Source organism: Halichoeres trimaculatus, unplaced genomic scaffold, assembly GCF_033239565.1.
Source record: "Halichoeres trimaculatus isolate MK-OKI-2021-1 unplaced genomic scaffold, fHalTri1.1 fHalTri1_scaffold_5, whole genome shotgun sequence".
NCBI lineage: Eukaryota > Metazoa > Chordata > Actinopteri > Labriformes > Labridae > Halichoeres > Halichoeres trimaculatus.
The window spans coordinates 19,289,598-19,303,326 of NW_027437183.1; the positions used below are offsets into that span (position 1 = coordinate 19,289,598).

General features: G+C 40.9%; 1 protein-coding gene across 11 annotated transcripts in view; it reads right to left on the reverse strand.

The window, feature by feature from the left end:
* Nucleotides 1-13,729, reverse strand: part of arvcfb (ARVCF delta catenin family member b) — a 339,618-nt gene that overhangs the window by 101,301 nt on the left and 224,588 nt on the right. For 9 of the 11 annotated variants that reach the window (XM_074669433.1, XM_074669436.1, XM_074669427.1 and 6 more), the window contains 2 exons: nucleotides 7,521-7,679; nucleotides 7,021-7,041 (listed from right to left, as the gene is read on the reverse strand). In XM_074669433.1, the coding sequence (XP_074525534.1) occupies nucleotides 7,021-7,041; nucleotides 7,521-7,679 (180 nt within the window). The remainder of the gene's footprint in view (nucleotides 1-7,020; nucleotides 7,042-7,520; nucleotides 7,680-13,729) is intronic. The other 2 variants (XM_074669430.1, XM_074669429.1) reach the window with 1 other exon arrangement.

Genomic DNA, 13,729 nt, shown 5'->3' on the forward strand with positions numbered 1-13,729 from the left:
GAAAATTAATCGTCAGCGGCGGAGGTGGAGGCCTGATGCAATTTGTGTTGTGCTTGACAAGGTGTTTCAGAGGGGATCCTCCTCACCTGATGAGCGTTTGCATTTCTTGGCGAAAGGGGATAAAAAAAAAAACAACACTGCTAATTCCTGCATTTGATTGGTTTAATTTTCAACACCAGCCCTCTAAATTGTAATATGCTTTCTTTATTTTCCCATCAATGGGATAATTGGGATTTTAATAAGGAGCCGGCGAATGCATGTAAGCATGTCAGGAAACCACAGAGAAGCATTAACCCTGCAGAGGAGGGTGCAGAGTGCAAAAACACAGACAGCATATTGGTTGCTCAACATGGCATCCTCATTAACGTGGTTAGCACAAATAGAAACCTTCACTGGCCTTGTTTCTTGATTACACCCTGGCTGTGAGCTACATAAGACTGCCTATTTCAGGAACAAACCAAGGTTCATTTCCATCTTCTGAGCAATTACTGAGTAATTTATGTTTGTTTCTGCTGCCAGTCCTCTTTGGCTTCACACACTTAAAATAAAGAGCTCATTTGCTGGTTTCACATTAACTAAAGCATATGTATGACCTTGGAATTACAAGCTTGGTTTATCCTCCTGATTCATTCAGTCAACCGTGACAAACCTAACGTGGCTGTTCTTGTGTTCATCATGGCCTTGAGCGCACCATAAGGGGCCAGGCTGACTGTAGCATCCTACATAGATCGCATAACGCATGCATAATAACTGTTTTTTTTGTTGTTGTTTTTTTTTTTTAACTGACTCACAGTTTCACTTTGGTATAGCTTCACACAAGCCGTCCTGGTGGGAAACAACAGAAGAATGCTTTCATCCAATACTGATAATTTCATCACCTTCTATTAATCATTTCGTGTTATTCTATTTGGCCTGTCAGATCTGAGAGGGGTGAATGCTGCTCCTTCCCAGCCTTCACATGCCCAGCTGCTTTGTACTAACACTGTTTTTTAGGCGATTTGCAAGTTCTGCAAGGGAACCATCAGACATTTTTCAAACACTCTTTGATGTCCTCTCAAGTTCACAAGGCGTTAAACCATCGCATGAGGGGAAACGTGAGGAGATGAGGGGCCTAAGTTTCAAAGAGGGGCTTCTGACATATGCTGAAGAGGGGTAAACAGGGCTGAAAGAGAATTGCTAAAGCGGTGGACAGTGGGAGCGTACTTTCTACTCTTGTAGATCTACTACAGGTTGTTTGTGTTTGCCTGCATGTATAGGGTATTACGGCTGTAATGAGAGGCGTTCCAAACAACCACAGGCAGTTAGACGCCAAGCTTAACTGTTTACCGAGCTGTTAAAAAAGGAGGGAAATGCAGCAGGCGTCAAACTGTCCACTTTACAGCACTGTTAGAGGTTTCACAACCTCTGTGGCATTCACTTTATTGAGAGCTTAAATGGACGTGGTGGCCGGGGGTTAGTGAGAAAAGACGGTAGTAATTCAGATTGTTAAGAAGCCTGTTATTCAATCTCAGTCCCTCTGAAGAGCATCTGTGAGAATGACGGGAATAGAAATTGCTAGTTTCAGTGTAATGTTGCTAAATGTGGGTCTCTTGAAAGCATAATGTTAGAGGGAGGCAGGCAGGGGAAGGGGGAGCACGGCAAATATCACACAAAGCATCCGGGGTTCTTTACTGGGTCTCTCTCAGAGAGGTTGGGGGTCGAGATGGAGACCGGGGTGGGGGTCCGGGTTGCAGGTCTGGACTCCACAAACAAGTTGTCAGTCACCATTACTGGATGGAAGGTGCGGCGGGTGATGGTTCTGACCACTTTGGTCACCTACAGTTGGAGGGATGAGTGAGGAGAGAGCTCAGCCATCTGAGTGAGGTTGCAATAGGGATAAGTTTTCTCCCACACCGTTGTGGTACGTATGCTTTGTTATCAACATGCTTTGAATGATTTCAGGCTATTTGCACTCCAAAAAAGGAGTCACTGTTTTTTCACAGTTGCCACACTAAGCTAAAGTCCCACTCAGAAGAAACTCAAATGTTACAGCCATGAACTGCCCATCCATCCATCACCTGTACTGCTTATCCAGTAAAGGATTGTGGGAGCTGCTACTGAGAGAGAAGTACACCCTGAATTCTCACTAGTCAACCACAGGGACAAGGTATGAAGACGATCCAAATTCTCACTTTTATGGGCAGCTTTTGAGTGACCTTCTAATCCAGCTAACATATCCCACACAAACACCCGGGAGGACCATGTAAACTCCTCACAGTGAGGCCAAGCTAACAGCCCTGGAACTCTCTTTCCTCGTATCAGCCTCAAATCAAATCAAACGAACAAAAAAAATTGTGGGGCATCTGAAAAATAGTTCAAACTGGAAGACAGTCAAGACTGACAATATTTCAGGTGGCAATATTTCTAGAAACAACTTTATTTGTGGTGCATTGGCTCCTTAAAGACATATGCTACCATTAAGGTTCAGCAACTCTTCAAAGACAAGACAAGCTAGCTAAAATTACACTACAAAAGGATTAAAGATTGTATAATCTATTAGATATCAGTGAACTAAAGCTGAAATGTTAGTTGTCTAACATTAATGCTAGCTTTTTTTTTATTTGGTTGTTATAAAAAAATAGTTTTCAAAAACTTCTTTTAAATTTGGTTAAGCACATGGAAAAATGTGTCAAGGTATGAGCTAATAGTACAATTAGCTAGCTAAAATAACTTGTAATATTTTACTTTTCATGGTGTCCTGTTATGTTTTCAAACCGTAGTGTTAGCGAAAGAGGAGTTGAAAACTAATATAATCTTATGGCCAAAGGTGAGTATGTGTTTTCATTTTTGTACTTGAATATACCTGATGCACATAAAGATTTAACTCTCCATCATAAAACATGGCATACAGCAGAAAAAACTTGAATTAGTTTTTAAATCTCTTGACTTAAAGAGGGGGTTCTACGTTTTTTAAACATGGATAAAAAGTAACAATGCTGGATTTTCAGACTAAACTTGCAGATTTTCAAACCACTACATATTCATGAGTTGTCCCTAAGTCTATCTGTAAACTGAGGATGTCTGAGATTTTCCCGAGGTCTGCTCCTTATAAGGATTTCCTAACTGGTTCAAGATACAATAGAGTGGTGGGCCTCAAACAATAAGGTCTGTCTATGGCCCTGACCCCCAATGGAAAGCCTGAAACGGACAGCAACTTACAAGCATAATACCCCCTCTTTAAGATTACATAACCTCATAGTCGCTGCAAAACTTCACTGTCCCTATTTTCAAAACTGTTAACTGGGGTCAAGACAACAGTCCTAAACAGATACAGTTCTTCATATTGGCTAGTTCATCAATGGAGATGTGACTCAAATAACAAGGCCCCCTCTACATGAGTCAACACCCCTCTGCCATTTAAAGTCACTTACTGTACACAACTACTAAATATCAGAGACATGTTCTCCTCCTCTAAACCATCCTTTTACTCCTGAATGTTGATTCCATACCACGTGCACAGCAGTGTGGAAGTGTTTTATGTGTTTGTGTGACCTGCCTTGACTCTCATTAGCTCATATCCAGAAGAAAGAGGAGGAGCGCTGCATTTACTGGCACAGCTGAGCTCTTCCTCCTACATGAGTGGAAATCCATTCAGTCGGTGTCTGCCAGCAGGGAGACAGGGCTGGAAGATGGCCAAGGGAAAGCATGGCACGCTGGGACACGGGGACAGACGTGGATCTAATTGAGCACTTACATGTGCTCAGTGCTCATACACACATTAAGGGTTCAAGTCCAGTTCACTTGAAGTTGAACTGATTGAAAACATAAGTACAACAAGCAGTGAATCTGCCATTAAGAGGTCATTCAAAGTTGTTTTCTTAATGTGTATGAAAATCTCTTGTCAGCTCTAACTTACCCTGACCTCCCTACACATGCACTCTCTCCTGTCTCCTTTTCGCTGACATCAACAGTAGCTCTGTCTTGGTGCCAATTTTTCTGCTCCTCTCCCGCTATGATGACTAGTAATATTGCTGATACTAAATCAGATGGAAACTTGTTTACTGCTGAAAAAACTTTTTTCGCCTGCAAATCAGGAGGATGGGAGGACTTTTCTTGTTTCATCTTCCAGCAGTCAGACCGGGGACAGCCATCAAGGGAAAGTCATGTGCTAGCATTAGACTGTATGGTTCAAAAGAACAGAAAAGCACATAAATAAAAGCATGACGTGCTGTGAAATGAGAGATGGACAGAGAGGAGGAAAAACAACACATGAAAGTACAATGGAGAGAAGAGAGGCAGAGAGAGAAGACATGTGGAGGGATTTCTTTGTGTAAACTTCAGCGAGGATCAGTTTGACACAGACAGAGAAGTTGGCTTCAAAAAGTTCACCCTGAACAATAATCTGCTTTTCTGCTCAAAGTGACTTCCAGAAAAGACCAGATCCCTCCTCCCAGCCGGCCCTTCAAAGGAGCGTCCTTCCTCTTCCCTTCCTCAGCAGCAAAGCCCATGATTAGTGTGATTACTGCACGTTTGTGAGTGCTTTCCCTAAGAAGTCCTGTGTATGAATGCATAAGAAATCATGTGATGAGTGTGCGTGAGTGTGTGTGGCCAATCCCCTCGCAGTAAACAGGCTGGAGGGCAATGGGCCCTCCCTGATGAGGGATTAGAGGAGGCTTTTTAATTACAGTCTCACAGTCCCCAGAGTAGAAGCTCTCCACTCCTCTGGAAGCCTATACAGCAGCAGACTGAAGCTACGTTTACATCTGAATCCAAAGCAATATGTTATAATATAAGCTTCGGTTTGAGAGCTTCAAAATGCTGAAGCGAGGAGGAAAAAGAGCTCCCATCTCACTATAAAGATGTTGCTCACTCTGTGGGTTTTTCAAATGGAAATCTGATTGAATTCTCACATGAATTATTCCCTGTGCAGCAGAAGTGAATGAATGCTTAGAATTGGAATACAGATCTCATTCCAAAACACAAAAAGCTGTCACACTTTTACATTCTAAAAACCTCCTATCTGCCACAAAGATAGGAGACAGCAGTCAGAGCGACTACCGATAACTTCTGTCCCTTTAAATCATTTTTAATGAGCTTGCATACTTTTTAAGCCAATATACAGAAGATATTTTCAAGATTTAAAGCAAATTAAATCTAAACTGAGGTCCAGCATAGGGTTTCATACAGGAAAAATAACCTCTAATCAAGTGGCACAGTAGGACTTTTGACTCAGGGACTTGGGTGTAAGCCTATGTGAGACTTAGAGCTGAAAGTTTTGACTGACTTTAAGTTAAGCCTTGTACACAAGTTAGACTTACTCTCTGTTTGTGTTATTGCCTCGTGGAAGAAGCTGGCCTTATTCTGCAAAATCAAAGTATCAACTTGTTAAGCTAGTATAACCGTATGATAAAAGAAAATGTGTTAAGAATTTTCATTGGAAGAAATCTGTTATTGTCTTCATACAATCTACACACTCACTGGCCCCATTTAATAGGTACACCTTGCTAGTGCCGGGTTGGACCCCATTTTGCCTTCAGAACTGCCTTAATCCTTCGTGTCACAGATCAACAAGGTACAGGAAACATTCCTCAGAGAGTTTGGTTCATATTGGCGTGATAGCATCACACAGTTGCTACAGATTTGTCGGCTGCACATCCATGATGAGAATCTCCCGTTCCACACATCCCAAAGGTGCTCTATTGGATTGAGATCTGGGGACTGTGGAGGACATTTGAATACAGGGAACTCATTGTCATGTTCAAGAAACTAGTCTGAGATAATTCCAGCTTTGTGACATGGTGTGTTATCCTGCTGTAAGTAGCCATCAGAAGATGGGTACACTGTGCTCATAAAGGGATGGACACAGTCAGCAACAATGCTCAGGTAGGCTGCTCAGTTGGTAGGGCCCAAAGAGAGCCAAGAAAATATTACACCACCAGCAGCAGCCTGAACCGTTGATACAAGACAGGATGGATCCATGCTTTTATGTTGCTTATTCAAAATTCTGAGCCTACCATACAAATGTGGAGCAGAAATCCAGACTCATCAGACCAGACAACGTTTTTCAATCTCCTATGGCCCAGTCTTGTGTGAGTTAAAGCCACAGTTTCCTGTTCTTAGCTGACTGGAGGGGCACTCAGTGTGGTCTTCTGCTGCTGCAGCCCATCTGCTTCAAGGTTTTACGTGTTTTGTGTTGAGAGATGCTCTTCTGCAGACCTTGGCTGTGATTTTCATTTGAGTTCCTGCCTTTCTATCATCTCCAGTCTGTCCTTTCTCCTCTGATCTCTGGCATCAACAAGACACTTAGTCCCACAGAACTACTGCTCACTGGATATTTTCTCTTTCTGGGACCATTCTCTGTAAACCCTAGAGATGGTTGTGTGTGAAAATCACAGTAGATCAACAGCTTGTGAAATACTCAGACAATGGTTTGCTGCCATGTGATTGGCTGATTTGTGTTAACGAGCAGTTGAACAGGTGTACCTTATAAAGTGGCCAGTGAGTACAACCTTAGCCTACATTCTTCACTTTCTGTATTATTTCTCCTCTTTTAGGTTGTTATCCTTGTCTTTTGAGGATATTTTGATTGGACAGGAGACTGGACATGAGAGCAACTCTTGGCAACACACACCGCTTTGAAGATGCTCACATCAATGTGCATCATAAGACCTGGCACGGCTACGACTGGTCTTAGTCAGGCTTGGTAAACTCTGCCTCTTAAGATAAAAGTGCAGAATAATAGAGTCGAATGTTTACTTTACTCACATGAACGTTCCCACACAGGTTTAAAAGTTATTAGGTGTAATAGGCACTAAGCGCTGGTTTTGTGTATCTTCTATAACATCAGTGAGTGTTGGCGTAAGATCGACATGAAAGACAATATAAGAGAAAGAAGGAGACATGCACAGAAGAATAAAGGAACAGTAAAGACTGAAATTTTATGGCTTGTGATGAAGCAGATTGTGTTGAGCGTTATGCAGCGGTGGCACACACAACCTGGTGGCGTGGTGGTGAAAATAACGGATGTAAAGGTCCACTCACCTTGGTGTTAGATGACATGTCCTTACAGAAAAAAACAACAGAACAAAGTAGAGGACGAATCAACAAAAGAGCTTAAAGAAGCACAAAACAAGGGGAGCTCAAAGGGAGTCGGCTCATTATAACACAATATAAAAATAAATAAAGTCATGAAAGGGAGATGAAACCACTTTAGGCTGTGGGATTATGGGATTTAGAGTTCTTTAGGGTAGAAGTCTGGGAGTAGAGGTATGGTACCACACTGTTTGAAGCTGTAATCCATATCCATAATTTGAAGCGATATTGAAATGGAGTTGGGGGTTATTTTGCAGATATGACCTCAACTGGATCTCTTTGCTTTAATGTGAAACTGCTCCAAATGTTTCTAAATCGATGCGACACTGACAGCAGGGCCTCTGCTTAAAATACATCTTTCTATATTTACTCTGTGTGGATGTCCCTATATTTGTTTTTCTGTCACCACTTCATCCGTCCTCTCAGCTCTGTGTACTCTTGTGTAATACCTTAGTTTCTGTGCGCCGTGTGGTGCCATCATCAGAGGTGACCACCGAGACGTGGGAGGTGGGAGTGCCAGGATCCTCCTCTATGGTGACAGTCTCCTCCACCACCTCCTGCGGCTCCTGCATCATAGCCAGGGATGTGGCGTTACTGGGGCTCTGCTCCTGCACACACAGAGAGGTCCGGAGAGAAGTCAGTGATCTGAACGGATTGATTTTAATATTTACTTGTTTCACAGCGTGAAGAAAAACAACACAGCATCCAGGTAATCTTCCATTAGACAGACGACAAGATGAAACTTTAATTGGGCCAATGCAGCAACAAATCACATTAGGATCCAGCAGAGAGGAGCAAGCCATGAATAAGAAAACACAGCAAATGAAGGGTATTAAAATAAAATGCTATTTTCTAATGCAGCATGGAGATGGTTTAGAATGAAAAAACAAGCAGTGCACCATAAAGATTGAAGATCACTGCAAAGGTGGAAATGCTTCTTATTTATCATCACAAGAAACATTTGGCAATACATCATTGTTGCTCTATATTAATGGATCACTTTGGTAATACACAATCACTGAATACATGAACAAACTAAAGCAGTCATCCAAGTAAGTGTACATATGCAAGCATCACAGTTTGAGAATACATAAAACTGTAACATGTTTGCTTTGATGAAGTATCTGTGAAAGAACTACAGTAGCTCATTTCTCAGAAAAGTGGTAACCCCTCTTGTAAATGAGATAAATAACATGAGGTTATTTGGTCTTTTAAATAAAATAATGAGTAATAGACCTGATCTATAAGAGACAATGCATTGCTGCTTCAGTTTCATCTCCAGCTCAAGTTATGAATGAGTAAACACCAACAAAACAACAGATGACTTGCTCAGCAGCTTTCCTTTTAAGAACGATAAATAACAAAAGGTTATTTAGTCAGTTTGATAACATAACAAGGTAAAGACCTGATCTTTAAGAAAGGCAAGGCATTCATGCTTTAATTTTGCCTTCATCTCATATCATGAATGGAGAAACTCTAAAAAAACAATGGACAACTCGACCGACAGTTCTTTGTCAGTGGAAACACAAAGAACAAGTGCTTAGTCAGTCACTGGCCTGGAACTAGCACCAGCACCAGTTCAGTAGAAAAGGGGTAACAGTAACCAAAAGTGTGCCTCAGGGGTCAGTTCTGGGACTACTATCATTTTATTTATATCACAACAATCAAGATGTTTTCAAAGCTGATACTTTTTTATGCAGATGACACAGTCAGTCACCCAAGCTCACTCTGACTTGCAAGTTACTTTTAGCTCTGTTCAATGAGATTCAAAGCAATGCACAAAAAAGGTGAAAAACAATTGTGACGCTGTTTTCATATGCAAAATCTACCATCAGGTCCAGGTATGCAGATTAAGCCCGTACCTTTCTCTGTATTTTTTGTTTTTATTTTTTCAATGTACTGTAAAAATACACATTGTTCAAAGGATTAAAAATGTAAATGAGCTGTGGTTTTAGAATCAGATCCTGCTTTTGGAGTATGGAAGGGAACTGATGCCATTCCTCAGCTGATATGCTCTGGAATATGTGTCATAGAGCATGGTTCTTCATTTTCTGTTGTATGAATGTGTTGGATCATCTGCCTTGTCTGTGTGCACACTTGTGTATTAATATCCACAACCATATTTAAGGCTTCATTATTTTACTAATTTTGACCTACTTCATCAGAAGAGAACCAAGACTTACAAGTATCAGTCCCAGGAACTTTTCTTAAAGATTGTTTTAAGTGTGCTGCTCTTTTTACTTGAAGCAAAGGAACGACTGAAAACATAATATGCTGGTCTCATCAAGGTTTTTCTTAAATTTGGCCCTTATTGGACAGGACAGCTGCAGAAAGATAGGAAGTATGTGGAGTAGAAAGCTTGCGTTAAACATAATAATAACAGAATGACATTCACTACTCTAATTGTTGGTTTTCATCTTACTATGTAAAGGAAGCAGACTCTACCTCAAAAATCCCTTGAAATGCTACATTAGTAGGCCCACACACCAAAATGAAGTCCTAATACTGCAGCACACCAAAAAAGAGAAAATATACTCCTCTGGTTTGTTTGTAGACCCGACAGTGCATGATTTATTTGGTCTTAAAATTATATCCAAACACTGCAATGCAGGGAAGCAAGAAAGTCCTCACCTCTAGAAACCTCAAATTGAGTTCAAGCTTCTTTCAAGGCAAGAGAAAAAGCCTGGAGGACTGTTTTTGATTCATATTTCATTGAGAGGCCCTGGATGTAAGGAAAATGCGTTCACAGGCTGGGGATGAAAGAGGTTCTCACACACCACCTGACCCTGTTTGTGAACGCGTGAGAAATATGCACTTCCTGCTGCATTTCCTGCTGATGGGAGTCAGTGGACAGAGGTGCACCGCCCTGGTGTGGCTCGCTGCTGTGCATGTGCGAGACAAAATTACAGCTCTCGTGATGGAGAGGGGAAGGAAGGCATTTGAGGCAATCATTGATAACCAAAACAGCACGAAGCCAAGAGAGGGAGAGGAAATCGAAAGTAATAGAGAGGAGGGAGGAGGATGGTGGGCTTGAAACTAGAGTTCTTCTTTTCAAGGGGAGAAAAAGGAAGCAGGGCTGTAAACTTATTGCTGTAGCTGACCTTAAAGGGTTTTCTTCAGGATGTCTGACATGCCATTCCTATTGTGTGCACTTCCTGATTCTCTGACAAGGGGATGGGAGGATGTCATTTTACTTCAAAATGTAACAAAACACCATCCAATTTATGCTCATACTTTGGTTTTTCAACTTAAACCTGCTGACCTCCATTAGACTTTATCCAGATAAGAAGATAAAACAAGAAAAGAACAAATACAACATGTCTGCCCTGAAATCTGTGACTCTGTGTAATCCGTCTCAAACAGAACAGCAGCAGCTTGCAGACTATTATTTTAGTCCAATTATCTGATGCTGGCTGGAAGGCTGAGTGAAGGCCAAGGTGGTCCCAACTGTTTTGCTGAAATACCACACCACCTCAGACGCAGACTGCTTGTTTTCTCCTCTTCCTAGAAGACAATAATAACTGAGCAGATCTCCACTGATTGGCCAGCTCAGACTTGTACTGTCTCCGGCTTCACAGCCCCACACGTCCACAGTGACCTCCAGAATCTTCTCCCATCATCCCTTAGTTCTCCAGACACTCCATGTCCCAGCTGGGGGGAAAAGACCCCAGCTTTGGGTGCATGAATAATCTTCCCCTTCAACACACAGCAAATGAGAACTTTCTCTATTTACCTGCTCCACTCAATCCAGTGACTAAGACTCAATTAACTCCCCAAACTGAGCTGAGTTAGGTCATTACACTGGGAGAAAGGTTCCCAAGTCCCATTATTGGGGTTAATGACTGAGAAGGCTATCAGCTGTGTAAAAAAGAGACACATTTATTTACACACCACCAATTCTCAGCTGAGAGGAAGATATTATTTAAGACCGACCTCAGGCTAAACACCACAGTTCTGCTGGGAAAGACTCTATAATGGTATTCAGAAGAGGTCAGCTCAGCATGGTGACCCCTAATCAACGTCTTTGTTCTGTTTAATTATAAATTTGAATTACCTTCCTGTGTCTGCACCCAATCTGGAAACAATGAGTATTTTTTTATTTGGAGAGGTTTAGTGGTGCTAACAGTACTTTTTCAATGAATGTTCCATGTTTCTTAAAGGCCAAATGGAAGTAAATTAATGACCAAAGTAAAGCCTTATTCAGGCAGAGCAGTGTACACTTCATAAAATACAGAAGCTCAGTAGTGAATGATCTTGTCTGGTTTTCAACTGCAGCCACTGTCTTTGAACTATGGATGTTCAGAAGTGCCAATTTTCAGTGGAATTCAAATTCAGAGTCGTCCACTTTCTGGGCGAGAAAAAATATAAAACAGAAATGGAAAGATAGTAAAACTCTAACAATAGCTGGATGGCACAAAGTTATTTTTGATATGTTACCCATGGAATATCTGACTTACAGGTCTAAGTGTATGAAAAAAATGTTTTCTATGAAGTCTGGTCCAGATTTCTAAAATATATTGGTTCTAGATTTATAAGTATTGTAATAAAGGGTCTGATAGACTGTAGGAGTTTGTGACTCTATGAAGATCAACACATTATGATACTGGTTGGTGTGATATAAGGCTACCACATACAGAATTGTGAAGTTTGGTTTTCTACTAAAACTGTTGTGTATTTTACTATGGGTATATCCGTGTATGTTTGTGTATGTGTGTTTATGTATGTATGTGTATAAGTTAATATGTGCAAACATATGTGTATATGTATATATTTACCCTCTACCTGACTTTTAAGCTTTTATTTGTAGCACTTCGAGATTTCAGGAATCAGGAATGAGGAATACTTTATTAATCCCAGGGGGAAATTTTGGATTACCACTGCTCTTTACATAAAACAATAGGTGGAAATAAGATGACTAGGGACATACAATAAAATAAAATAAGTATCAGGTATACAGAATAAATAAGCAAGTATCAGTAAGTAACCGGATTACTATTTACAAAAGGAGGTAGACAGGGCAAAATGAACTGTTCTGAACAGTTACTGCTCTAAGTGAAAGTAGTAAACAGAATATTGCTCTTAGAGACATGAAAAGATAATGCACTTGATGTACTGGAATTAAAACAGATTTTGCACTAAGTGAATTGTATTGACAGATACAGTGGATATAGTGCAGACAGAAATTGCAGATTAAGTATCAGTGAATAAGTCAGAAAAAGTTAAATCAGTCATGTCAGGTTTTTTTTTTCTTTTTTTATTCTTTTCTTCATTTCTTTGAAAAGTAAAGTGTGTTATAAATAAAATGTGTTATTATTTTTATTATTATTATTATTATTATCATTATTATTATTAATGAAATAATGTATTTTGTATGAGTATTTGGATATACCTTTAATATATCATATAAAAAAATCAATAAAGATATGTGAAAAGAAAGAAAAATCACAGTAGTCTAAAGGCAAAAAAAAAAAAAAAAAAAAAAAAACTTGGGAAACTGCTAACACCGCACAATTTATATCCAAACACGAAATCACAGAGCCTGCAGGTATTTATGTCAAATTAGTTTGTTAAGTGTGGTTAACACTAGCAGAGTTATCCTTTGATCCTTCTTGTAGGTTAGTGTCTAAATGCCTGTGCTGGTTACACATTGCACTAGTCAAGAGGTTATGCACCAGTGTAAGCAAATACAGCTTACATCAACTTAACCTCAGTTTTCTAGATCAAAATACAAACTGTGCTGTTTTAAAAGCAGCAGCATCCTTTACAAGCTTGAAACACACAGTGGGCTGAAGCAGGAATCCTCAGAGGCTAGCGGACAAACCACTTCTGCTCATCCCGACGTGCATGACGGGGGGAATGAAGTTGAACTCTGCATTATAACCTCTAAATAAATGATTAAAACCTGTCTGACCGCTGGCTAGCATAGCCGCCAGCCAGCACCAGGGGAATATTGTGAATGGAGGAGACGCAGGGAAGCAAAAACCCCTTTTGGCCCAGGGTGAAGAGAAGTGGAGCACAGTGAGTGAACACGTGATGGCAGAGACATGGATGATGAAGAGGGAGAAGAGTATGAGACAGAATGTGATGAAGAAGGGGGATGGAGTTCATGTACATCGGATACTTGGAGAAATGGATTGTATTTGCAAGTGGAGCAGTGGTCAAGACAAGTCGTGTGGATTTGAGGAGTAATGTGCCCAATCATTTGGAATCAGGAAACAGGAAAAGACTTCTTATGGCTGAGAACTACCAGAGGATCCTAATGCATCTGCTGCCTTGGAACAGCTCCGTCAAAAAAACAAGCCATGAAAATGTGAAAGTGTTTGTGTCAGCAAGCGTCAGGCCTGGATCAAGTGGATGGAAACACATTATGAGCAGAGAAAGAATACAAAACACAAGCTTATAGAAAGCCCAGGCAGGCCTATCTGCTGAGGATCAGGTTTATCCGGACACAAAAACCCACCTTAGCCCGAGACACTAACAAAATGACAGGAATGTTTGTGGCTTTTCCCTCCCCTTAAAAGCTCTGCCAAGAGCTGGACCCCACTTCTGATGAGGAGAAAAGAGCTTTGAAAAGCCCTGCCAGTTACATCACTTCTGCTCAGCCAGTGGTAGCAGAGAGGCAGAGGCGTCAGACAGACAGGGATTTGGGCTGAGGATT